Genomic DNA, 25,924 nt, shown 5'->3' on the forward strand with positions numbered 1-25,924 from the left:
TTATTTATTTTTGAGTAAAGAGAATAAAATGTATTTTGACTATTAGTACAAAAACTTTCATTGTATTTGTATCCTAAAATTTGTGTCAGATCATTCTGTTATTCAGATTTAGGAATGAATAATGTTTGATAAGAGCATGTGAATTTTTTTATAAAGGTATGGTTTGCATATTATTTTAATTTGGTATTTAATTTGATAGAATCTGTTCTCCTTTTTGTGATAATATCATTAATATATGATTAACATGCAGACACAAAAAGAAAATATAATAAAAGATTTCACATGTTTTAAGATTTAACTATTATCGTCGGGCCGAATTTAGTTGGTCATGTTGAATTTAGATTTATGTACAAACATATCCATCCATTTTTAAAAATATTTCAGATTCTGTTGAACTTAAATAAAATTAAACATGTTTAAGTTGGATCCTATTTTGTTTTTGAGCTAATAATTTCAATTTAAATTTAAATGATTGGCGGTTAATGAAATTCATAATTTAATTATTTTACTTAATTCAATAAAAATATTTATTGGCTTAACTAATTGAAAGGATTACTGTTAAATCAGTTGGTCTATCGATTATTTATTTTATTTAAAATTTTGGCAATCTTCTATAATTTTTTTCTAAAATAATTACTTTTATCATTGCAGTGATATTTTAATAATGGAAATATATGAAATATCAGCCCAGTTTTTCTACAGGTCCCTGGAATTTAAAAGAAAATATATATTAAAAAAAAAACAATTTAAAGGGCTGTTTTTGTAAATTAAGAAATCTCACTTTCATTTTCACTCGATCTCAGGCAGGAATCTCCTCTTTGCTTTTCTCGTTTCTCATTTCCCCTTCTTTTTTCTATTTCTCACAGAGAAAAAAAAAAGGGGTAAAAAGAAAGGAAAATAAAAATATCAATTCATCGTTGGATCTCACAAAGGTAACTTGTTTTTCCCTCGATCTCATCTCAATTTCGTCTTCCACGATTTATTTTTATTTTTTGTTATAATTTTGTGTATGCGTTGAGCAGCTGTATAAAGTTGAGGAAACGAAATTGCAGCAAAAAAAAAAAAAGAACAAAATTACGATTTTGAATCTTGAAGGTTGACTCGAACTGTGAGTCAAAATCTCTGCATTTAGAATTTCAAGTTTCTTTTCTTTTCTTTTTCCTTCTTTTCCATATTTTATTAGTTCTGAAGTGGTGTATTAGATCTATGTTAGCTTTTTTTTCAGTTGATTAAGCTGTGATTTGGTGTTTTTATCTTTGCATTCTATAGATTGAAATCTGGTAAAATGATGTTTTTTTCCCCTTTCATTTTGCTAGATCTCTTAGCCTGTCATAGATACTTCCGATGTTACCTGTTGTTTTAAGTGGAAGGGATTTTAGGCAGATATGTTTAAATATTTATTTTTTTCACAAAATTTGGGTTCTGTATGGTTGGTAGTGATTCTGCAGCTTCTTTATAACTGCATTATCTTGTTTTAGATTTCTTATAGTTGGTTTAATGCTCAGTTTCTTTTGATGATTACGGTTGTTCATCATTGCTAGGGGTTTTCTGTATAAAATAACTTGATTTTCTTTTGGGGCTTTCCACATCTGCTCAAACTGATATATGGGTTGTGGAACTTTATCATTGCTTTTTCAGGGTACCTTAGGTTTGCAATAGATTTAGCATTAAATAACATAATGAGATTTTAGTGTTGTTTGTGGTTTTCATGGTGGGAAGCGGTGGTATTATGTCCTGGTGGGGGAGTTGGTTGAAAGGAGGAAACAGTAAGGTTCACCGGCAAATTCAGGTTTAAAACTTGCTGGCTGAGAGCTTGGTGTTGTAGTGATATTCTGATAAGGTGCTGCTGTTGCACTGTCTTTACATTTTATTTTACTGTAGGTCTTAGCAACTTAAGCATGCTTCATTAGATCATTATTTGTAAAGAAAGATTACTTGAAACACTGCTTCTTTCTTTTGTCTTCTTGGAGCTGCATATTTTACCACAGAGATTCATATGTAAGAAGCATATTATATATATGGAGCCAGAATTTTGAGGTGCTGTCAATCTGTAGTGAAGCTGGCCTTACATTAGGCTGTGGTTTGGGAGTATATGATTAAGTACTTACCCTCTCATATCTTTTGCTTTCTTATGCATTGAGATGTTTATTTTGTCCATCTCTTTGCCTGGAAATAGGAATATACATGCTTAAGTGCACTTATTATCTTTCACGTGTCAGTTTATGTATGCTATCATGCTAGCTTATGAAGTCTTCTGTGTTTTTGTTGTAGCTACTGATGCTGCTTTTTAGATGCTTCCCCCCTCCCCTCTTTTTTTAGTTGTTGAGAGTAGTTGATTTTTCAGTTTATGAATTGGTTAGTGAGCTTGTTTATAATGTCCATCTCTGTAACTTTTGAAGGTTATGCTCCAGTGGGATCCCTGCGCCTTCCTTTCTAACAGTTGATAAAAATATAGAACAGCCTTAGGTTCCAGAAGGATATTACTCAGGAATGGGGCGACTCAAGCTGCAATCTGGGATCAAGGCAATTGAGGAAGAACCTGAAGACTATGATATGACATATTCTAACAAAACTACTTTAGCATGTATGATTAATTCTGAAATAGGTGCTGTATTAGCTGTCATGAGGAGAAATGTAAGATGGGGTGGTCGATACATGTCGAGTGACGATCAGCTAGAACACTCTTTAATTCAGTCATTGAAGGCATTAAGAAAGCAAATATTTTTGTGGCAGAATCAGTGGCATACCATCAACCCTGCTGCGTATCTCCAGCCTTTTTTGGATGTGATTCAATCTGATGAAACTGGTGCACCAATCACTGCTGTTGCTCTATCATCTGTTCATAAAATTTTAACCCTTGATGTAATTGATCAAAATACTGCAAATGTTGAAGAAGCTATGCGTTTGGTAGTTGATTCTGTGACTAGCTGCCGATTTGAGGTGACAGATCAAGCATCAGAGGAAGTGGTACTGATGAAGATACTTCACGTTCTTCTTGCTTGCATGAAAAGTAAAGCCTCAGTTATGTTGAGTAATCAGCATGTTTGCACAATCGTTAACACTTGCTTTCGAATAGTTCACCAAGCAGAGAAGAAAGCTGAATTGTTGCAGCGGATAGCCCGCCACACAATGCACGAACTTGTTAGGTGTATATTTTCACACCTTTTGAATGTTGAGAACACAAAGCATGCATTGGTTAACAGAAGTGGCACTGCTAAACTAGAGGTTAGAGCTTGTTCTGTTGTTCCTCTCCTGTTCTTTTTTAGTTATTATTTGTATTTTTTTTTATTTTGCTTTCAACCTCTTCTTTAATCTGTTTTCTTTGCATGCTGGAAGTAGAAGAAAACTTTCCAGAAGCCAATTGATATTTTTTCAGTTTTGTTTAATTTTTCTAGCTACAGTTTCATCACCAGTTCATCTGATCTAGAGTTTTCTGCTTTTTGCAGCTTGGTGCAATAGATAACGATTATGCATTTGGGGCTAAGCAAGCAGAAAATGGAAATGGCTCTGAGTATGATGATCAAGCATCTTCTGGAAGTTTTGCAACCAATTCTGTAGGTCTGGTAGGAACTGTGAGGGAAGAAAGTATGGCAGTAGCTGGTAATGGAAAGGAGACAGTCCCATATGATTCGCTCCTCATGACAGAGCCATATGGTGTCCCTTGCATGGTGGAGATATTTCATTTCTTGTGTACTTTACTAAATACTGTTGAGCATGTGGGAATGGATCCGCGCTCAAATACCCTGACATTTGATGAAGATGTGCCACTTTTTGCCTTGGGCTTAATTAACTCTGCCATAGAATTGGGTGGGCCTTCCTTTCGTCGTCACCCAAGGCTATTAAGCTTGATTCAGGATGAATTATTTCGTAATCTGATGCAATTTGGGTTGTCAATGAGTCCACTTATTCTTTCAATGGTGTGTAGTATTGTTTTAAATCTTTATCACCATCTGCGTACAGAACTCAAACTACAACTCGAGGCTTTCTTTTCCTGTGTAATTCTGAGGCTTGCACAAGGAAAATATGGAGCTTCATACCAGCAGCAGGAGGTGGCCATGGAAGCTCTAGTTGATTTCTGCAGGCAGAAAACATTTATGGTGGAGATGTATGCCAATTTAGATTGTGACATAACTTGCCGCAATGTGTTTGAAGACCTTGCTAATTTGTTGTCAAAGAGTGCATTCCCTGTGAACTGCCCTTTGTCTGCAATGCACATTCTTGCCTTGGATGGTTTAATTGCTGTTATCCAGGGAATGGCTGAGAGGATCGGGAATGGTTCGGTTAGTTCAGAGCAGTCCCCAGTTATTCTCGAGGAATATCTGCCATTCTGGATGGTGAAGTGTGATAACTATGCTGATCCAGTTCATTGGGTTCCATTTGTCAGGCGGAGAAAATACATCAAGAGAAGGTTGATGATTGGAGCTGATCACTTCAACCGGGACCCAAAAAAAGGGCTAGAGTTCCTACAAGGAACACATCTTCTGCCTGACAAACTTGACCCCCAAAGTGTGGCTTGCTTTTTCAGGTACACTGCTGGATTAGATAAGAATCTTGTTGGGGATTTCCTAGGAAATCATGATGAGTTCTGTGTTCAGGTTCTTCATGAATTTGCTGGGACTTTTGATTTCCAAGATATGAATCTGGATACTGCACTAAGACTGTTCCTGGAAACTTTTCGATTGCCTGGAGAATCACAAAAGATACAAAGGGTGCTGGAGGCATTCTCTGAGAGGTACTATGAGCAATCGCCACAGATTCTAGCTAACAAGGATGCTGCTTTGCTATTATCATATTCACTTATAATGCTTAACACTGACCAGCACAATGTCCAAGTAAAGAAAAAGATGACAGAGGAGGATTTCATCCGGAATAATCGGCATATAAATGGAGGCAATGATCTTCCTCGAGATTTTTTGTCAGAACTATACCGCTCAATATGCAAGAATGAGATCCGCACAACACCAGAACAAGGCTTTGGCTATCCTGAAATGACCCCTAGTCGGTGGATAGATCTAATGCACAAGTCTAAGAAAACTGCACCATTCATTGTAGCTGATTCTAGAGCATACCTTGACCATGATATGTTCGCAATAATGTCAGGTCCAACAATTGCTGCTATCTCTGTTGTATTTGATCATGCTGAACATGAAGATGTTTACCAGACCTGTATTGATGGATTCTTAGCTGTTGCAAAGATTTCTGCATGCCATCATCTTGAAGATGTACTGGATGACCTAGTTGTGTCACTCTGCAAGTTTACCACTCTTTTGAATCCATCATCTGTTGAGGAACCAGTGTTGGCTTTCGGTGATGATGCTAAAGCCAGGATGGCAACTGTTACTGTTTTTACTATTGCAAATAGATATGGTGATTACATTCGTACAGGTTGGAGGAATATACTGGATTGTATCTTGCGACTGCACAAGCTGGGGCTTCTTCCAGCTCGTGTAGCTAGTGATGCAGCTGATGAGTCAGAGCTCTCTGCAGACCCTGGTCATGGAAAGCCCATTACGAATTCTTTATCTTCAGCTCACTTACAGTCCATAGGAACCCCCCGTAGATCCTCTGGATTGATGGGCCGGTTCAGTCAGCTTTTATCCCTTGATACAGAGGAGCCAAGATCACAGCCCACTGAGCAACAACTTGCTGCTCATCAACGCACCCTTCAGACAATTCAAAAATGCCATATTGACAGCATATTTACTGAGAGTAAGTTTTTGCAAGCTGAATCTTTGTTGCAACTAGCACGGGCCCTAATTTGGGCTGCAGGGCGGCCCCAGAAAGGGAGTAGCTCACCTGAGGATGAAGACACTGCAGTTTTCTGCCTGGAGTTGCTTATTGCAATTACCTTGAACAACCGTGATAGGATTGTGCTTCTATGGCAGGGTGTCTATGAGCACATAGCTAATATTGTTCAATCTACCGTTATGCCTTGTGCGCTGGTAGAGAAGGCAGTTTTTGGGCTTCTTAGAATTTGCCAAAGGCTGCTTCCTTACAAAGAGAACCTGGCTGATGAACTCTTGAGGTCCCTGCAACTTGTCTTGAAGCTTGATGCTCGAGTGGCTGATGCATACTGTGAGCAAATTACACAGGAAGTAAGTCGCTTAGTGAAGGCAAATGCTACACATATCAGATCTCAAATGGGGTGGCGTACAATAACATCTTTACTGTCCATCACAGCCCGGCATCCAGAAGCATCTGAAGCAGGTTTCGATGCGCTTTTATTTATTATGTCTGATGGGGCTCACTTGCTTCCAGCCAATTATGTTCTCTGCATAGATGCTGCGAGGCAGTTTGCGGAGTCTCGTGTTGGACAGGCAGAGCGATCTGTACGTGCACTGGATCTTATGTCCGGTTCAGTTGATTGTTTGGCAAGGTGGACCTGTGAGGCTAAGGAAGCAATGGGAGAGGACGATGCTGGTAAGATGTCTCAGGATATTGGTGATTTATGGTTGAGGCTTGTGCAGGGACTCAGAAAAGTTTGTTTGGACCAGAGAGAAGAGGTCAGAAACCATGCTCTTCTGTCATTGCAGAAGTGCTTGACTGGAGTAGATGGGATCCACATTTCTCATGGTTTATGGTTGCAGTGTTTCGATCTTGTGATCTTCACAATGCTCGATGACTTGCTTGAAATTGCTCAGGGACACCAAAAAGACTACCGAAACATGGAAGGCACACTTATTCTTGCCACAAAGCTCCTTTCCAAAGTGTTCTTACAGCTGCTCCATGAGCTCTCTCAGTTAACTACATTTTGCAAACTGTGGCTCGGTGTACTCAGCCGAATGGAAAAATATATGAAAGTAAAAGTCCGAGGTAAGAAAAGTGAGAAGCTTCAGGAGCTTGTGCTCGAGCTTCTCAAGAACATCTTGCTTGTAATGAAGACAAGGGTAATACTCATGCAGAGGAGTGCACTAGGTGGAGATAGCTTGTGGGAACTGACATGGCTGCATGTGAATAACATTGCGCCATCTTTGCAGTCGGAGGTTTTCCCTGATCAGGGTCCAGAGCTCAAGCATGGCGAAACCGGTTGTGCAGTTTCCGGTGAAACAGTTTCTGTTCCTTCAAATGAAACAATCACCCTTGAAGGGGCTGGTGCGGGAAGTTAAATGTTGTGTAAAGTTGGATGCCTGAAAAGGGTTTGTGATTGCCAGCATAGAGTCACACACAATACGTTGCTATTTCTCGAGGTTATCCGCATTGAGACATTAGGACACATTAGGTTATGCAGCCGCTGAGATTCCGCAAATCCTAGTATCGTTTGGAGGTATTGGGTGCAAATTGGTAAAAAAATTAGAGTGAGACTTCCTTAGAAATGTGGATAAGATTTTTCAGTTATAATTACCTGTTATTCTAGATCTGGCTTGGTCTTCCATCTCATTGCTGCCTCCATGGAACCTTGCCAAAATGTTGTGTTAAAAATTACTTAGTTCTTAGTCTTTGCATATGGTGTTTTTTTGGCTTTTTTTTTGCAGTGAGAAGGATTCATCCTGTTCGTTTCGACTAGTCGGAAATCAGAACTTTGGATCCCTAGGTGGGATGTTACCCGTATATTGCCTTTGCTCATTGATGTATAGAAGCATAGGATTAGAAGATTTTACTTGGAATGGCAATGAACCATTAATTTTATCACTCTGCTTGTGCTTTATCAATTATCACAGAAATTCCTTAAAATGCTTTGTTCATTTGATCAAAATATGGAGTGACCTACTCCTCCTGTAATTTTGTTATTGTTAGTGGAATTTTCAGTTGGCATGACATAAAAAAACATAATATGAACTGAGAAATTTTCAATATAAATTATACCAATTATACATGTATCAAAATTAATATAGCTATGAGATGAGTTGAACGAGTTAGTCATCTTTAATTATGTGTTAAATGTTAACTTAGTGGAGTATTGTACATATGGATGAAATTATAAACGTGTACGTATACTGGGATTATGGTTAATTTGCTTTATATTTTTTATTGTTACAAGAGATGAATCAGAGGGACAAGATCAGAGCCTTAGATTATGTTTGGTCGGTCCCAAATCTCAACACCTCGAGTTGGCCCACCTCTACATAAGCAAAATAAAAAATAAAAATCTGCCAGATTTGGTCAAATACAGGGAAAGAGGTTCACAAAAGCAAACTTGGCGTTCTCCTGTTCTACTGAGTTAACACAGTTCTCCACGGCAACCAAAGTTCCCGTCTTTCACGCCTTTGAATTGAATCCCACGAATTAATCCTGAAAATTCTCTCTCACAAACTACAGAAAAAAACCCAGATTTTTTTTTGACATGGATTCCCTGTCGTCTGTCTCTCCATCTATAGTTCTACCTCCGACCAACCCTTTACCGACACGACGGCGGCATCGTCCCCAAGTTGTTGCCTTCTCGTTTGCCACCAATACCCGTCTTCCTCGCTTTTCGTCTTTCTTTGGCGTGAAGCTTAAAGGGAGATTGAATCGAGTTGTTGATTGTAAATGCAAATTCAACGGAGGGGATGCGAGAAGAGGAGAAGAAGATGGTCATGGTGGTAACGATGATGGTGTTGATGGTGAGAAAGACGAGGTTGAAAGGGCGCTTCATTTGGACGGTACGATTCCATCTACTTCCAGCGAGTTCTTGCGACGGGTTTCATCTCGGGCGTATGATATGCGGAGGCATTTGCAGCAAAGTTTTGATAGCAGCAGTTATGATGGTAAACAAAGCTCTGCAAATTTTGGGTGTTTTTCAATGCATTTGTCTACTCTCTTTAGCTTTAATTGTGATTGTAGCCTAAAAATGACTACTTTAGCCAAACCCTGTTATTGCTTAGTGGATTGTCTGTAATTGTAGCTTTCTTCTTTAGGCATTTCTGTAGTTAGATGCTATTTGCTATAGTTCATAGGTTATACTTCTTCCATAGAATTAACCAATCATGCTACCAGCCTCTGGACTAGGGTGTGAATGTCACATCATGGTATAATGATGTTTTTTATTCCATGTTTTGTAATGTATTTGAAGAGTTATATGCTCATACATATGCCTGGATATATATTGATCACGAGTACTTCACCAAAAAAGGTCAGTCTGATCCGTGTATAGGTAAATGTACCATAGAGCCTCTTCTACTAAGAGTTGGACTGCATTTTACTCCCTTTTCTTTTTGAACTAACATATATAGAGTGTAGATAAAAGTACAAATGGATGAAGTTTTTAACTTGAAGGACCAATAAACTCTTTGAGCTATAACATACATGGACTAATTTGCCTATTTTTTTAGTAGAGGGGGCAAAATGCAATTTGACTCGTAGTACAAAGGCTCCATGATACTTTTACTATAGAGTATATGAGTTTTTGTATGCATTTGGTGACCAAAACTGGAATTTATTGATGTAAATTTTTTGATATGTTGTTTCTTTTTACAAAGCTTAAGTACTTTTCTGCATCTGATCTTTTGTTTCAGTGTTGGAGGCAAATCCATGGAGAGATCCTTTGAAACCTGTATACGTGTTAACTCACAAGGAAAACCAGTTGTGCACAATGAAAACTCGAAGAAACCGCAGGTCTAATTTAGTTCCAAAAACCCCAGGATAATCTTTTCTTGAGCTATTTTCTTATGCATGCCCTGCCTTACATTCTTTTCTTTTAACAGTGAAGTCGAAACGGAACTTGGCTTATTGTTTTCTAAAGGAGGAAAGCGGAGTTCTGGGTTCGGAAACAAAACCGAACAGCCTAGATCTGGTACTAAGTTTGAGATGCTGGTGGAGGATGTTAGGGAAGGAGTTCTTGTAAGTATCATTGATTTTGTGTTTCGTTTTTTTTTTTTTTTTTCATTGTGTAGTCTCGGTTGTCAATGAATCAAATAACAATCACAATTAATCAAGGACTACCAGGACTTTGTATGTCCATGGTTTAAAATTAGTATATCCTTGCTGTATGCTATATGATATGCCTTTATTTCTCCAAACCGGTAACGCCTCCGAGTTTCAAATTGCTTGCAGTTTTCCGGGTGTAAATAGATCAAGCTGTCATTTTATCTTATAGCATTCACTTTCTTTCTGTTGGTTTATCTGTAAAAGTATCATGGAAGCTCCTATACTAGGAGTTAGATTGCATTTTGCCCTCTATACTGAAAAAATAGGTAAATTAGTCCCTGTACATTAGATCAAAGAGCAAACTAGTCCTTTTGTTAAAAATTTCATCTATTTTTACTATTAAAAACTGGTCCCAATATGTTAGCATGAGGTATACATGACATGACATGCAGAGGCATATATAAGGGGTAGGTAGTGGACTTAGCACTCTCAGAAAATGGTAAATATGCTTTTTAGTCCCTTTGAAGTTTATGAAATTATAAGTTAATATAGTAGTAAAATTACACTTTGGCCCCTTCCCCAAAAATTTGCGATTCATCTTTGGCCCCCCTTAAAACAAATTTCTAGCTTTGCCCATGACGCTATGTGTCACTTCCAGTTATTTTGTCAATCACTTCAGTATTTAACCGTACAAATGTATGAAAATTTTAAAAGAAATGATCAATTTGCTCTTTGATGTAATATATAGGGATTAATTTGTTCGTTTTTTAATTAAAGGGTATCTAACTCCTAATAAGGGGCCTTCTTAATACTTTTACCTTGGTTCATCACAAGTGTTTTCGGACTCATCTCCAGTTTACATACAGGTATTCGAAGATGAGAATGAAGCTGCAAAATATTGTGACTTAATGCAGGGAGGAGGGCAAGGATGTGAAGGTGTTGCAGAGATCGATGCTTCATCGGTTAGTTAGATTCAGAAACTGTTTGCTTGTCCAGTACGGAAACCATTTTCTTATAGAATCTTTGGTACTATTGTGTAGGTATTCGATCTTTGCCGAACGGTGAGGGCACTCGTGGTTCTCTTCCGCAGGGGAAGAACACCTCCGTTACCTCAAAGTCTCGAGCTCAACCTGAAAGCCCGGAAAAGATCGCTTGAAGATCAAGAGGGCCTGATATAAAGTAAAAATGTATAACTATGATGGCCAAAGATGAAAACCATATAGGCCTATACTACAATGTAACTTCATTTATCACAAACTTGAAATATAATGTATAGTATAATTTGATTACTTGATTTACATAGTAATTTTTTTCATAGATGAACTATAATTGATAACAGGGCTAAATTTGTGATAATGCAATAAACAAGGGCCCCAGTTATAATAAAGAAAGGGCTAAGTGTGTCACAATAGGTGGATCTTAAAGAATATAGCTTCTATTTGTAGTATTGGAATTGCTTGAGGGTATTATATATACATACTTATATGTTGAGAATGATTACTGGATTTAGACATTATTGTTTTTACACTAATATTTGGAGATTATAATTTCATACTGAAGTGTATGGTTCACACCCTTATTTTAATTTGCATCTTTTATGGGCTTCAAAGTTTTAGGTTGACTTTCTGTGAAAATTTCGTTTTAATTCTTTTAGAAATGAGTCAATGATAAACGCATATTTTGTAATGGTTGCTCTTTTGTCTGGTGGATGTTGTAAAATTTCAATATTATTATTGTGCATACAAATTGTAGAAATGTTTTAGGCCCAGTTGGGAGAGACCAAGATTGTTGTCAGATATTCATGTTATTCAAAAACAACCATTAGCAAAATTATTCAAGGAAAAGCAGCAGCTTGGTATTTAATTATTTAAAGATATTCAACAACATTAGATGATTGTAAGAAATGAACGCCATTATTAATGAGTTATAGCTACCTATGTTACTCACTCTTATGCACCCACCATCTTCCTTTTCTTTAATATTCTATTTAAAAAATAGCAAATAGATGATGTATATCTCATTTTTCTTTGGAAGTGAAAACATTAGATAGGCCAAAAACCCTTGTGAGTTTTTTTAATTTATTAATTTGAAGGTTTATTATTACAGTTAATGGTAATATGTGAAGGCACTTGTGAATAAAAATCCTACACTTAAGTGAACTTCAAAGATGAAACCAGATAGCTTTTTCTTTCCTTTGATGAATCCTTCTGCAGAATCATAAACCATTAAATCCAAACAACTCTTGAAACCATGTACCCTCTGAAGAATAGTCCATTTCATGCAATTCCATTGGATGATCCAATCTTTCCTTTAACTCTGGAATTTGATCACTGCCATATTCAACTTTCAAAATATCCCCACTTTCACATGGATTAATCGATGAGTTCCAACCAAAGTTTTCATTAAACATTCCATTAACAGACGATGATGATGACATGGGCAATGTTGTGGTGTTCTCCATGAAGTTCAACGTTGACGTAGGGGACTGTAAGTTGTTATTGTCCATGTTGAAAGTGAATAACCCGCAGACGACACCTTGCCATGCTTTGAGTACGTCGAGGCATTGCGGTCTAGTTGCCGGAGTCGGCGAAGGCGCAACGGCAGTGAAATGGTTGCTTTGAGGAGGGTTTGAAGGAACTAGCTTGGACTCACGAACCAGTCTAGCTTCAGCTTCTAAACGAGCACTCTCCCATTGAGCCATGTGACTAAGGTTAGCAGCATCTTTAGGGTTACCAGTGGTGGAGCCGAGTGCATCGGTTTTAGGCTTGTGGGTGACAGGATCGATCCCCATTTTGGTTAGCCTTTTCTTTAGATGTGTGTTCCAGTAGTTCTTGATCTCATTGTCTGTTCTTTTCGGCAAATGAGTAGCTATGGCAGACCACCTATACATATATATATATACACAAATTAATATAAAAAATGGGGTTTGGATTATGTTTAATATTAAAGTACCTGTTTCCAAGAAGGGCATGGAGTTGAATAATGGTCTGTTCTTCTTGTAAACTGAACTTTCCTCTTTGATATCAGGTCTCAAGTAGTTAATCCATCTCAGTCTGCAACTCTTTCCACATCTTTGAAGCCCTATATACATACATATATATATCAAATTAATATATAGCAAGCAAAAACATATATATATGTATAAAGATATTGAGAAATGATGACCAGCTTTTAAAGGCAAGGCACGCCAGCTTCCATGGCCATGTTGTTCAATGTAAGCTAAGAGCTTTTGATCTTCTTCTGGGGTCCATGGACCTTTCTTCAACCCTACCTTCTCACAACATGGTGACCTCCCCATATATATATATATATGTATGTATGTATCTTTCAAATGAACCTTAGCTAGAACTGTATAACAATTTCTGTGAACTCCCTTTGGCTTTTTGGATCAACACAATGAACATATATATAAAGTTGAAAGCGATGAAAATGAGGGAGAGGTGATTGGGAGTAGGGATACGAGTGCAATATAATATAAAGGCAATTGTTTTGTAAACATAGTTAATGATATATGACCATTATACCCACCTTTATTATTACATCTGGATATAGTTAATCAATTTATTATGGACAATCAATGTCATTTAATTTTCTTTATATATATATTTATTACTTCTTTATCATCATATTCACAATTTTTTCTAACTCATTTTTGCATACATGATACCATCAATACCCTTAATATATTATTAAAATCAAACCTAAAATTGATAAAATTCACGGTCATCAATTTAATTAATTAAATGATTTCACAATTAACATTAAATTCACTCTATTAAAAAATAATGAGAATTCAAACCTAATATTATTAGCAATTACCTTTAATCAAATCAACTTTAAAACTCGAATTACACAATAAAAAGTAACAAGTCAACATTATAATCTTTGGGTACCAAAATGTATAATTTTACAAAATATAAGTACCACATTAGAAAAAATATTAAACTCAAATACCAATTAATATAATAAGGTTGTTTTAAAGAAAAGAATCACAACCATCATGATAAATGATTGTAAGCATATAAAAATTAATTTGAGATTTAAGGTGTATTTGATATAGGTTGAAAATTTTAATTTAATATCATGACCATGTTTTAATAGGTGACATTTAATATAAAAAGATTTTTTTTTTTTGTTCCTAAGACTTTGGGAGAAAGTCGGTGGTTTTCATTTCCCAAAAATAAAAAAAAGAAAGGAGAGGATGGTTGTATGTGTAAATTGGATATACATTTGCTTTAAAATGTAATTATTAAGTGATTAATTAAAAGCATGGTTTCAAAACAACAACAATTCGACCAAACATTTGATTTTAAAAGAAAGAATTAATAATTAAGTAAAAATGCTACGAATTAATTCAAGGTATGTATACATATATAACAAAGAAATGGTGTATTAATAAAATCTTTGTTTCTTCGTTTCATTAATCATACATTTTAATGGCACTTAAATGTTTTTTTCCTTGAAAGTTTTCAAGTAATTAATCATTAAATCAGATTAATTAATTACATTAATGAGATTTTATTAATAATGATAGCAATGTTAATCTATAAGCTGTTGAGAAATTTGATGAAGCAAAGATTTTTTTATGAATTCTTCATTTAAGATGAAATAAAATGGTGGAGCTACTTGTAATAAATGATTAAGTTTGCAGAAATTGTGGAAATTACCCCCAATTTCTGAAAAACGTGGTAAGAAAAAAAAAAGGTGATTTAATTCCTAGCTTTGCTGTTAGGTTGAAGCATTTGTGATATTTATGTCTTCCATAATAATCATCTAAGCCTATACTCACCCCATGCTTAACATAATCTAATATCCCGGAGAGAGGTACCTTGGCTTTAGATTTTGGAAATATTTATTAGGAGAAAAATGAAGAAATTATGAATTAGCTTTTCTACCCCTTTGAAATCAAGTGCCCGACAATCCATCCAAAATTGAGGCGGATTTTGGATTGGAATCACTACCATTAAATAGAGTTGATCAGCAGCTACAAGCTCAATATTAACTCCTCATAAAACCACACAAACAAACATATTTATTTACTTATTTGTTACAAGCTTATATTCATCTCAATACTTCAAGATTTATTATTGTTAAGAGAGAATAGGTAGGGTGAGATAATGTGTCAGCTTGAAGGATGAATTAACGAATGTTGAAACAGATGCAGTTGGTGGCTAAATGGAAACCACTCTTTGTATTACTTTGTTTACCAAAACTAGTTGTGAGTGAGGAATTGCCTGCCAACATGTTCTACTTTTAATTATGGCTCTTTTACTATTCACCTACTTCCTTTAATGTGCCCCTTTCTACTCACACCCCATTCATTTACTCCTTTAACGGCTGTCATACCATGTAAAATCACATGGAATACCATCAGTTTTCTTTTTTCGAGGACCAACAAAGTTTGAACCTATCATCAAAATAGCAGACAAGAGCTGCTTCAAAGAAGTTTTGACCGAATACCACCATAGATATCCAACAATTATTGGCTAAAATACAGTTGATCTCAATTCAAATAAGGAAAATGAAAACAAATAGATTAAGAACATTCACTAAGGCCTAAGACCACAGACCACATTGGACTAATCTCTTGACATGATATATGCCATGAGCAAACAATCCCTTGCATATACCAATAGCTTATACACTAAGAGAAGCTAAAACCCTCTATTTGAACGTCAGTGACTCAAGTTTAGCTCCTAGGAGTCGCACCTTGAATGGGCATGCCTCATTAGACGCAAAACAGATTATAACATCTTATTGGACCCCAAAGGCTTTTATATGTCAGACATACGAACCAGCTTATCGTAAAGAATGTGATCGTCCTTCCTGTGTTGCTCTCTAACAATGCACTTTGCACTAGTTCCTGATGCAGGTAAAGAATGCCATGAGTACCCATAATGCAAGAGTACCATATAAAAAGTTAAATTATGACAAACAACTGCAGAAAGAATCATAGAATCGTGAATCCTACTTTGACATCCCTATGAGATAGAAACTTTCCCAAGCTATGAATCATCAACCTCATATCTTCGACCTGTATAATACAAGCGTCCACCAATCATCACCATTGTAAAAGAATATACCAAAATAAGTACTAAGATTTAGATCTCACCCTAACGTAGCCAACTCGATTCCGGTCAAAAAACCTGAAAGCCTATTTACAAACGAGACTTGCATTAATAAGAGATGAAAAAGCATTAAATAAATGGGAAAGATTTGAGGCAAGGGAAATGGAAGTAAAATGGAAAATACCTGCAACAAATCCTTATCAATAGCAGGCACCTTCTTATTAGGATCAACTTTCTGCTCCTTTCTTGACATTTCTCCCTCAGGCCCAGCATCTGTACTAGCAGCTTTTGTGGTTATTTCAGATTTGGTAGATGCCATAGCTTCAATCTTCTCAGCCTCCTTTTCAGACCCCTTTTCAGGCTTAGCATCCGTTTGTGCCTTCTCTTCTTCATTTTTCTGAGTTACAATCTTTCATTAATTAGGATAAATAACAGCAATAAACATATGAAAATGAATTTGCTGAATCAAACCACCCTGAAGTAATCCAGGTGTAAAATGGAAAGTCAATCATAATATAACATAAAATATTAGTAGTATAGAACGAAAAGATTGAAATTCAAGGGATGCATCCAGAAATTCTTTAGTGAAAATAATGTCCGACAAAAATATTTCAGCTTCCCTGTTTAAAGAGGAGGAAGAAACTCTACCTCAATAGAGGAATTGGGTTGACTTGCATCCTCCATTTCTTCATATTCTTCAGGATCTTCCTCTGGATCTTCTTCCTCTATTTCATCTTTTATCTTCGGCTCCTCAACATGATCAACATTAGTTTCTTCATTGGCCATCTTTGGCTCCTCAACTTGATCTGTGGTAGTTTCTTCCTTGGTCACAATCATTTCATCCCCCTGCTGAGTTGCAGTTGACGCGTCCAACTTAGTAGATTCATTTTTCATCACAGGGAGCTCATTGCTTTTCGATCTTTTTGTTGGCGATGTTTTCTCAGTTTCCTTGTCAGATTTTTCTTCCCGTTGCCTCTTACGCTGATTTCTTTTTGTAATAAATCTTACTCGCAGTTTCTACAAAATGAAAAGGATGTCAGTGACAAATCTTTTATAGGGAATTAGGTAAAATAAAGAATAATCATCATAAACCAACCTGGAGAAATGTCAAAATACGGCAACCCATTTGATACTGAAGCATTTCATAAAGCACCTCAGCAAATAATGAAAGCTGCAAAAATGGAATGCACTTGATGTAAATTATAGAGTAACAATAAAAACAAAAACTGCTTCAGCAATGTTAAAAACAAAAAATGGAATGCACTTGATGTAAATCATGAAGTTAAAAACGAAAATATATAGGATGGAAAATATTAAAACGAATGTAGATATTAAGGCAGAAAGATAATAAGGAGAAGGAAACCTCAAATGTGGATTCTTCAATGTCCTTGTCTGTATAATCCAAAAGTGAATCCAGTGAAAGTGACAACGGACGCAACTGCAGCATTGGGACTCATAATTAGACAAGTACAAGATAGGAATATGAGACAGTTTATGCATAAAAAACATTTTCCTTCACAAAATTTCAACCCAGTGTACAAAACACTGCTTCAAAGATATTATTAACTTACTTTAGAATCCTTGCTCCACTTTGTTTGTAGAATCAATCCAGGATGCTTCAGAGAAGGCTCTTCAGGCTTCCTCTTTTCTTTCAATTCTTTGTTAGTATTACTTCGGGATTCATCTTTACCATCTTTTTCCTCTTTCTCATCTTTTGGCTTTTCCCCTTCTTTCAATTTGCCCCCCTTGACATCACAAGTATACTTAGTGTTAACCTTTTTCTTGTCATTCAGCGACTCCGTGTTCGTTAACTTTTCGTCCTTCTTATTCTCCTTTTCAGGCTTGGATTCTGATTTACTTGAACTTGCAGCATTACCTTGTTTTTCTGAACCTGTTTGCTTACCTATATTTGAGGTCTCAGTTCCAGCTAAAACAACCTTTTTCTCATCCTCACCGCCATCATTCTTAACTTCAGCTACTTCATCCTTAGCTTGTGTAGCAGAAACCTTTCTTTTGGGCACCCTCTTAATAATTTTCTTCTTTAAAGTTGTTTTCACAGTGGCATTTTCTACAGCTGCAGCAGTGGCATCAGAATTATCCTTTGGTTTATCTCCAGAGCATCCCGTTTCTACCTCCATTTTTGCCTCAAGGGGAACATCATTATCTTCATCCTGATCAGTTTTACCAACTGCCTCCTTTTTTGTAACCTTCTTCCGTGCAAAAGTTTTAATCCCTGCACTACCAGCAGAAGATTCTTCCAGCTGACTGCCAATCTCTGATTTAGTATTCTGCTCTCCAGCATCTTCAACCTTGTTGCTCGGTTTGCTAGCAGTATTTACTTCTGCAGCTGTCTTATTAGCAACCTTCTGTTTGACAATCCTCTTTATAATCTTTTTCTTCACGGACTTCACAACACCTGTCTTAGCAGTAGCAGCTTCTCCACTTTCCTTTTTCTCAGGACCTCCTTCCACAGTTATTTCACTGCCATCTTTTACCAGAACTTTATTTTCGCCCCCACTAGCCTTTCCTTCAGAACCATCTCCTTCAATACATTTGCCATCCTTCTCCTTTTTGTTGGCAACTACTCCATCACTAGATGACATGGACATAATCTTTTTTCCTGATTTGCCTCTTTCAGTTTGCTTTGTATTATCTGCTTCCTTGTCTAGCCAAAATAAATGAAAATTTGAAGTAAAGGAAGAAGCTATCGATCCAATTCATAATTGATCTGCCCATAGAATATATGCAAGCAAAAGTACAAGATGATGAAATTTGTAATAATCAATTCACCTTTTGATCCTTCTTTCCTCTCCTTTGATTTCTGAAAGTAAACAAAATTTCCATTAGTCAAGTAGGTAACACCTTCACTAGTCCCTATTTTATTACAACATATATATAGCAAAAGACATAAGCTACCATGGGTCACCCATATATCCATCTTAACCCAAAACTGATATCAAGTAGTTTGGAATTGACAGTTTCCTTGTACGCACTGCTCAAAGCTATAGTTTGTGCAAGATTTTTAGATTTGAGACAAATCTACAGATCAAGAGTTTTGGCATTTTGCAATCCTGTAATAATTCTGGCTTGTCTTCTGTTGTTCTGTGGATCAATGTGTCTAAGTATACATCAGAGGGTCACAGTTATTCCCATAATAAGCATGCATCTTCTTGACAAGGCTGATGCTTATATACAAACATGCATTTTTTGGGACATTCAATTGAGGATCAGGAAGCCTAACAGAAAAGGCAGGAAAAATAAAATAGAACAATACCTCTCTTTTCAAAGACAGCTGGCGCTCTCTCAGAAACAGCTTTTCTATGAGCTAACCATTGGGCTCGCCATTCATCAAGTGAAGGGAGACATTCAGATAAATCTGGAACAAACAGTACGGTAACCTCTTTATGGCTAAACAGTCCATCCTTGCCAACTCTGTCATAATGTATCTGCAAATAACAATGTAAAAGGGTTTCAAGTCCAATAGAATGAACATTCTTACAATTAAGCCTGAACAATAGGTTCAAAAAATAAACTAACAGAGGATCCTTACAAATAGTTTTGATTAAAAAGATTCAAATCTAAAGCAGAAAAGCTTTTATCAGTTTTGTCAATTCCAAGAACCATATGACATCAGGTTTCAGGACACAATCAGAATGAATAAAAAATACCTCAAGGAAACGATTCCAATGCTGACATTTCTGCAAATCAAGATTAACTACATCCTGCGCATATCTGCTCAAGTAAAACAACTCCACAGATGAGAAATGAATCAAGTTACACATTTCTCCAAAACAACTCTCCATAGCATTCAACTATCACCAGACAGGACAAACCTAAGGGCTGTTTGAGTTAGAGAGAACTCGTCACCAGCAGGATTGCTGCCATCAGCAGAAACACAAGGTCCACCAATTGCCATGAAAGAATGATCCTTTTTAAGAACAGCAAACCTTAGAATATTGCAAATATGAGGTATACGGTCATCAGGGATTTTTTCAGATGACAGCTCTTCCAAAGAACTCCTGCTTAATCCACTCATCAACATCATCTGAACAAAATCACAAGATACTTTACTATAACATGATAAAATCACATTTGATATGAATATTCAATTTTCCTATAAAAAAATGCAAAAAGACAAGCAGGTGGGAGAGCTTAAATCATACATGAATTATACAAATGAAACCTCAAAGTTATTCATTACTTAAATCGCATCATCGCTCATGCTTCTACAGGTTTCTCTATTAGTAAAAGTCTAAATATGATACAATAGATTCGAAGACAAGATAAAATTTTCTTCCTTTCAAAATAGGAAATATAACAAAATGTACTGATACTCTCAGTACTTAGCATGTTCAAATAAGTTCCATAAAAAGTTAAAACAAACCATGCACAAGATTACTATATTTGATATCCTTATAGTGTAGCTAATAACTATGTAGATAATAAAAGAAAACTGTTAGGAAACTAAATTCTATGCTTTAGTCTTCTAGATCAAACAAATAAGAAAACACCTTCTAAGGCTGCTTTGTAACATAAGGAATGACACAGAAGTACCAATACCAAGCAATTATAATGGCAATTCAACCAAAAGAATAGAGATTAAGCAGGCACTGCTGGAAGCATATTCCTCAATTATCATCCAAACAAGAAATATCATTATTTCAAGTGAGGCTGATCCAAAGTAGCACATTACTTCAAATGAAGCTTGACTCTTAAAAACAACTATTGCAATGGAAATTACATTAATACAAAACAAAACTTACAAGCTTAAATGCTTTAATCAGCAAGAACTCAGTAAATCATTCAGATATTATGTTCAAATGGCTACTCGAGAAAAATGAATAACCAAGTCACAGTTGATAAAAACTTGCTTCCCACAAAAGAAAAAAGAAAATTATTCTAGATAAAACTCTAGCTTTTGTCATTAGATGCCACAATTAAAAATGACCCACCTTTGCATTCCACACTGTACTTCCTTGTTCTGGCTTTTCAGGCTCAACAGGCAAAAGCTTGCTGGAAAGTTCTTTGGATTCAACTAAATTATCTTCAATGAAATCATGCTCAAAGCTGCTCCTCACAACAGAAATTAAACTATTATGATTTCATAAAAGCATTAGATATAATATCATCTAGTTAATCAAAGTTAATGATGGAGAAATAACATGAAATGAACATGGGGCAGGATTTTGACTTGTCTTCCACAACTACTTAAGTTTCAACAACTAATCTTTTGCTCAATCGTTTTGTTATTCCACAAGCAAAAGTCCAAGCTTCATGGAAAACAATGCATTAGCAATTTCATGTCCTAAAACTAATTAATTGATTAAGAAATTAATAGTTCACAGATATCAACATCCATGATGGCAAGACCACTTCAGTCTTTAGAAAACAGATCAAGAAGTTCAATGCTGGTTGAGATGTCAAAGACTCAAGTAACAAATACATCCAGGAAAGATACCTGACATGAGTATGCATAGAGAGCTTAAGGTTCCCCTTTGGCCAGTTTATAACAACCTACAACAGTTGAAGAAGTTAGGTAAAACAGAATACCTAAGAATGCAAATTTAATGCATAACTGAATTTTGAGAGAAAGAGGAAAAGACCTTTGAAAATTCAGGAGACACAAAAAGTCTTGGATATCGCTTATCAATTGACAGATAACCTCTCTCTACATCTATCAAGTTGGATGTATATACCTGCAAATAAGCAGAATATAGCAAAAAGGTTCAAAAACATTTCAAATGGCATACACATAACAAAATTAAATATCAATATTACAGGTAAATACATGGAAAATGGACTCCAACTCAGAAAAGTTGAATAAGTTCTCTAGAATACAGGTAAATTTTCATAAATTGGAAAAATTATAAGTGCAACCCAACCACCATTGTTTAGAGCAGACGGCCAATATAAACCCAGGAAGCTCTGAAATTTTGAAATAGTCTCCGTAGAAGGAATATGGTGTTTACTCAACAAGGATGAGAGGATGCAGGAAAAGAAAACCACCTAAGAAGAGGATTGAAGGAGCAAAATAGGGGGGGAAAAGTGCCCAGAAACAAAGGTCAAAGCATTACACTCAAAATGAGTGAGCAAGGGCATATAAACATATGAGGAATTCTCTAGGTTTTGGATCCAAGCAACTAGCCCAGTGGACCACGAGGCAAATACCAACAGGAAGCATCAAAATATTTGAGCATCGTGAAAGATTAATAACAGGAAGATTTCAGAGAAATTCAGATTCCAAAGGGGAAAAAAAAAAGCAAATTCTTGATGAAGTTCAAACTATCTTCGAATGGAAGCTCTTGCATTGTCCTTTTACCTTGCTTACATATTCTCTCCTTTTTTCTTTAACAGGTGAAAGGCGCCTTCAGCAATAGAGAACATGAAGTTAGTTATGAAGAAGACTGAGAAACACAAGGAGCTAAACATTCAGAACTAGAGCAGGATGGAATGTAAAACATCAAGATCCACCTATGGGAAGCTTCACGACGTGGGGATTCTCGCTTCACAGGTCGAGCCTCTTTTGTCAAAGATGGACCTCGGTGGTCCCTAGAAACTCTTGGTGGAGTTCTTGCACGTGTAACTTCAAGTGCACGCTTGCGCTCTCGTTCTCTCTCCTTCTCCCGCTCTCTTTCCTTCTCCCGTCGCTCCAAGATGCGCAAACGTTCACGTTCTCGTTCCCGTTCTCGTAGTCGTTCTCGTTCTCGTTCTCGCTCCCTCTCCCTCTCCCTCTCTCTGTCTTTCTCTCTTTCACGCAAATGCTCCCGACGACGCTCCTCCTCTCTCATCTCAAACTCCCTAAGGTAACCAGCCCTATCGTCCTTGCGTTCATCAATCCTAGGAAGACCACTGCGTGACAATGTGCTACCAGGATATTCAGTCTCAAGGGTTGTCACATGAAGCCCCTTTGTTCCATAATCTCTACCAGGTGGTAGGCTCACTCCATAACCAGGATTTGCAGAACTAGGTGGATACATCATATCATCAACATTTCTCCTTGGAGCTGCCCCTAATATCGAAGGAGTTTGTCCACCGTAAGAAGAAGAAGAGCTAAGCAAAGATAAACTGCGGGGATCGGCCTCTATTCTTCCTCCGTAAGACAGAAGGTCTTGTGCGGAATGTCGACCAGCAGCACTCCTTGCTGCAAGATAATCAGCTTGTCTGCCAGAAATGGGTTGCTACTCAGTCTCGTAAGCAATATATTACCGTCTAACAAACAGTCAGAAGGTTGAGCTGGGCCATTTATTTACAAGGAAATACTACAAGTGAAGATCTGTTGCTATCACAAACATCCTCAATTGGAAATCATACATTAAATATTCTACCAAAATAACAAATACCTTGACGACATAGCCACAGTTGGAGTGGTAAGGGTGTCGTACGGTGGCACCAAAAACCGGGGTTCAAGCCAAGCGTCACCCATTCCCCCTCCCAAATTTGTAATAATAAAAATAAAAATAATAAATACCTTGAACTACTATCATGAGAGGCTGATTGAGCTTTGAGCAATTGTTCTTGTCGAAGCAAGACAGCTTGATCAAGACGATCATATATGTCAGGCTGTTGCACAATATAGAAAATATTAAAGATTAAAACCAAAGGAGAAAAAGGAACAAAATTAGAAAATGGACAAGGGTGGCACAGATTTATATCAACAACATGAAAATGAGGCCAATAAAAAGCAGAAAGAAGCTAATTGAGGAAACATTATAAAATTGCTAGACCTGATGCTGATGACCAAAAAAAGCAGAATCAGAATATCTTCCAGTTGGCTCACTAGACAAATCCCTCCCCAGATAACTACCCTGCCGTTCTCCAAATTGTCTTCTCTCCACTGTAGGATAGTCAGGAATCTTCTCAGCATACATTTGGTCACCTTTGTGACTATAACTGTGACTTGCAGATGAAACATAGTCAGTAGATGCATATTTTGGTGAATCTGGCAGAGCTGAGGCATAAGCATTACGAGCTTCCAAAGCTGATGCTCCAGCCCCTTTGGAACTTGCAGCAGGAACCTAGTACATATAAAAAAACCATCAAATTCAAAATTCAACCAATACAATTTAATAGTATTGTCCAGTACAAAATTACCACATTTAATGATATTGTACATATCGAAAAATCCCAAGGAAAAGAAATCCAGAATACAATAGATGAAACCACCCCGATCCCCAAATCTCTATGATAAGGTTTAATTAAAGAAAAATTCGAAGATTTACAAATTACCAAAGCAAACAAAAAGGAAAAGGAAACCAAATCCACTGACCTGCTGAGTAGCACTCAAAGCAGATGTGCCATATATGGAGCTATATTGCCCCCCATAATGAGCTGAAACTGAGGGAAGGGCTCTGTATCCACCAACTTCAGTATCTTGAGAACTACCTAAAATTGATGAATGCCGAGAAGACAAGGACATTTGAGCTCCCCCATCAGGACCTCCAACAGAACTACTAGAATAACCAGCACCCAACTACAAAATTTGCCAAAAGGATTGTAAACAAAACCGGACCCCATGATAAGTCTTTAATTATAAAACATGCTAAAGTTTAATTGCAAGGGAACATAGCAAAATTGGGAATTTAGACGTATTGCCACAGCTATAAATCCAATTATTTACTCGTATTAAACATTTATATGTTCAGCTACAATAAAGATTTTGGAATAATAATTCGAAAACAGAAGGGTCAAGTACTGAAGCAATATCAAAGAAAGTAGAATTTATCAGTTCATTCTACAAAACCAACCAGTGTATCCTTAGAAAAACATTTGAAAACCAGAACCACGCAGTCCCAACATTATACGTAACAATTAAAAAAAAAACATTAGAAACGAATTAAAGAAAAAGGAGCTTGATAACAGAGTCTTTAAAACCCTCACATTTTGGGCGTATCCGGATTGGCCAACGTAAGGTTGCTGCCCGTAGGCATTCGTCCCTCTGGACGAATACATTAAATTGAATAAAATCTGCAATAAACAACATATAAAACAACGTCAAGGGAGCAATTAAAGAAGATAAAGCAAAATTCATAATGTCTTTCGTTCTGGAAACATAAGATGAATCTTTTTCTAAACAAAATAGGCTAATTAATTTTTTTTTCAAAAAAAAAAAAGAGAACCAAAACGGAGAAGGTAATGGAAAATTACAAAAACGATAGGCGGAGACGAGTTGTTGAAATTTGCTAAGAATTGAAATCGAAAAACCCTAATGCATGAAGACTGAGAAAATAAGGAAGGGGCGCGTGAGGCGTGACTTTAAAGATGACCAGAAACTGGAGACTAATATAAATGAACGGGTTAATATACTATTTGGTACCCTAGTTTATCTTTAATGTTCAAATTGGTACCTAAGTCTTTTTTTTTTCCGAATTAGTACCTAAATTTGACTTCAATATTCAAAATGATACCTAAATTTGGCTTCAAATCCAATTTCATACTTGAGCTTTTTGTCCCAAACTCTCTATTAAACATCTCTAATATTCAATTCGATATCTAAATATCTCTTCAATCTCAATTATTACCAATATATTTTTATTAGAATACACGTGTCAAATATTAATTGGTATATATGATTAATAAATTCATCATTGAAACCAAATTCACTTAAAAACTCGTATAAAATTGAAGTTTAAAGCTAACTTTAGGGTTCAGTATATTAAATAAATTTGTGATGGAGTGGATTTAGCGTCCACCATTGATTTGGTTTGATTGGTTGATTTTATTTTAGAGTATTAAATTATTAGTAATTTTACATTTTGGTACATTAATTTTAAAAATTTATTAAATAGTTATTAAATTATTCAAAAAAAGTATTTAAGTCACCAATCTATTTTAATTATTGTTGTATGGTCTTCTCTGTTAGCACTGTTTGTATCAATTGAAAGCTTTCATCCCTTCTCTTCTACAGTTAAATTTTTCATAAAATAGCTTTAAATGTTGGGAATCTATGAACCAAATTTTAAATAATTTTGTTCTCCAATCTTCAATATTGACCATCAAATTGATTTGGATCTAAGATATGTTATTCTACTCGCCGATGGGTACCGATACATTAAATTGATCGTCAAATCGTCGCT

The 25,924-nt window shown here is 36.2% G+C and overlaps 3 protein-coding genes and 1 pseudogene across 4 annotated transcripts; 2 read left to right on the top strand and 2 right to left on the bottom strand.

Annotated features, from left to right (window-relative positions):
* The first annotated feature begins 647 nt into the window (after positions 1-647).
* LOC108483002 (ARF guanine-nucleotide exchange factor GNOM) lies at positions 648-7,671 on the top strand. 2 transcript variants are annotated; one of them, XM_017786160.2, is made up of 4 exons: positions 664-932; positions 1,023-1,108; positions 2,400-3,225; positions 3,447-7,671. In XM_017786160.2, the coding sequence occupies exons 3-4, from the start codon at positions 2,491-2,493 to the stop codon at positions 7,104-7,106; spliced, it is 4,395 nt and encodes a 1,464-aa protein (XP_017641649.1). In that variant the 5' UTR covers positions 664-932; positions 1,023-1,108; positions 2,400-2,490; the 3' UTR covers positions 7,107-7,671. The 2 variants fall into 2 exon arrangements, with proteins under 2 accessions (XP_017641650.1, XP_017641649.1); XM_017786161.2 differs by lacking the exon at positions 1,023-1,108 and having other exon boundaries at positions 648-932.
* Positions 7,672-8,063: 392 nt separating this feature from the next.
* On the top strand, positions 8,064-11,280 carry LOC108480560 (uncharacterized). The gene is made up of 5 exons (XM_017783596.2): positions 8,064-8,684; positions 9,432-9,531; positions 9,621-9,756; positions 10,650-10,745; positions 10,824-11,280. The coding sequence occupies exons 1-5, from the start codon at positions 8,282-8,284 to the stop codon at positions 10,959-10,961; spliced, it is 873 nt and encodes a 290-aa protein (XP_017639085.1). The 5' UTR covers positions 8,064-8,281; the 3' UTR covers positions 10,962-11,280.
* A 550-nt stretch (positions 11,281-11,830) lies between these two features.
* Positions 11,831-13,211, bottom strand: LOC108480559 (transcription factor MYB106-like; annotated as a pseudogene).
* A 2,018-nt stretch (positions 13,212-15,229) lies between these two features.
* Positions 15,230-25,122, bottom strand: LOC128291542 (protein SHORT ROOT IN SALT MEDIUM 1-like). The gene is given in 24 exon segments (XM_053026704.1): positions 15,230-15,607; positions 15,610-15,646; positions 15,755-15,817; positions 15,896-15,937; positions 16,036-16,248; positions 16,500-16,868; positions 16,948-17,022; positions 17,215-17,289; positions 17,423-18,516; positions 18,642-18,672; positions 19,126-19,147; positions 19,149-19,297; positions 19,520-19,583; positions 19,685-19,896; positions 20,804-20,918; positions 21,310-21,365; positions 21,455-21,547; positions 22,171-22,216; positions 22,323-23,012; positions 23,320-23,411; positions 23,576-23,866; positions 24,118-24,321; positions 24,729-24,815; positions 24,996-25,122. Coding segments are annotated over 23 exon segments (4,155 nt in total). The 5' UTR covers positions 24,801-24,815; positions 24,996-25,122; the 3' UTR covers positions 15,230-15,557.
* Between the last annotated feature and the right edge of the window lie 802 nt (positions 25,123-25,924).

This window comes from Gossypium arboreum, chromosome 4, assembly GCF_025698485.1.
Source record: "Gossypium arboreum isolate Shixiya-1 chromosome 4, ASM2569848v2, whole genome shotgun sequence".
Classification (NCBI taxonomy): domain Eukaryota; kingdom Viridiplantae; phylum Streptophyta; class Magnoliopsida; order Malvales; family Malvaceae; genus Gossypium; species Gossypium arboreum.

Bases quoted from the DNA above. Each gene is read 5' to 3' on its own strand.
- LOC108480560 (XM_017783596.2), top strand. From the start codon at position 8,282: ATGGATTCCCTGTCGTCTGTCTCTCCATCTATAGTTCTACCTCCGACC. The intron at 9,532-9,620 runs GTCTAATTTAGT...TTCTTTTAACAG, and splicing joins AAAACTCGAAGAAACCGCAG to TGAAGTCGAAACGGAACTTG. The intron at 10,746-10,823 runs GTTAGTTAGATT...ACTATTGTGTAG, and splicing joins CAGAGATCGATGCTTCATCG to GTATTCGATCTTTGCCGAAC.
- LOC108483002 (XM_017786161.2), top strand. From the start codon at position 2,491: ATGGGGCGACTCAAGCTGCAATCTGGGATCAAGGCAATTGAGGAAGAA. The intron at 3,226-3,446 runs GTTAGAGCTTGT...TGCTTTTTGCAG, and splicing joins GTGGCACTGCTAAACTAGAG to CTTGGTGCAATAGATAACGA.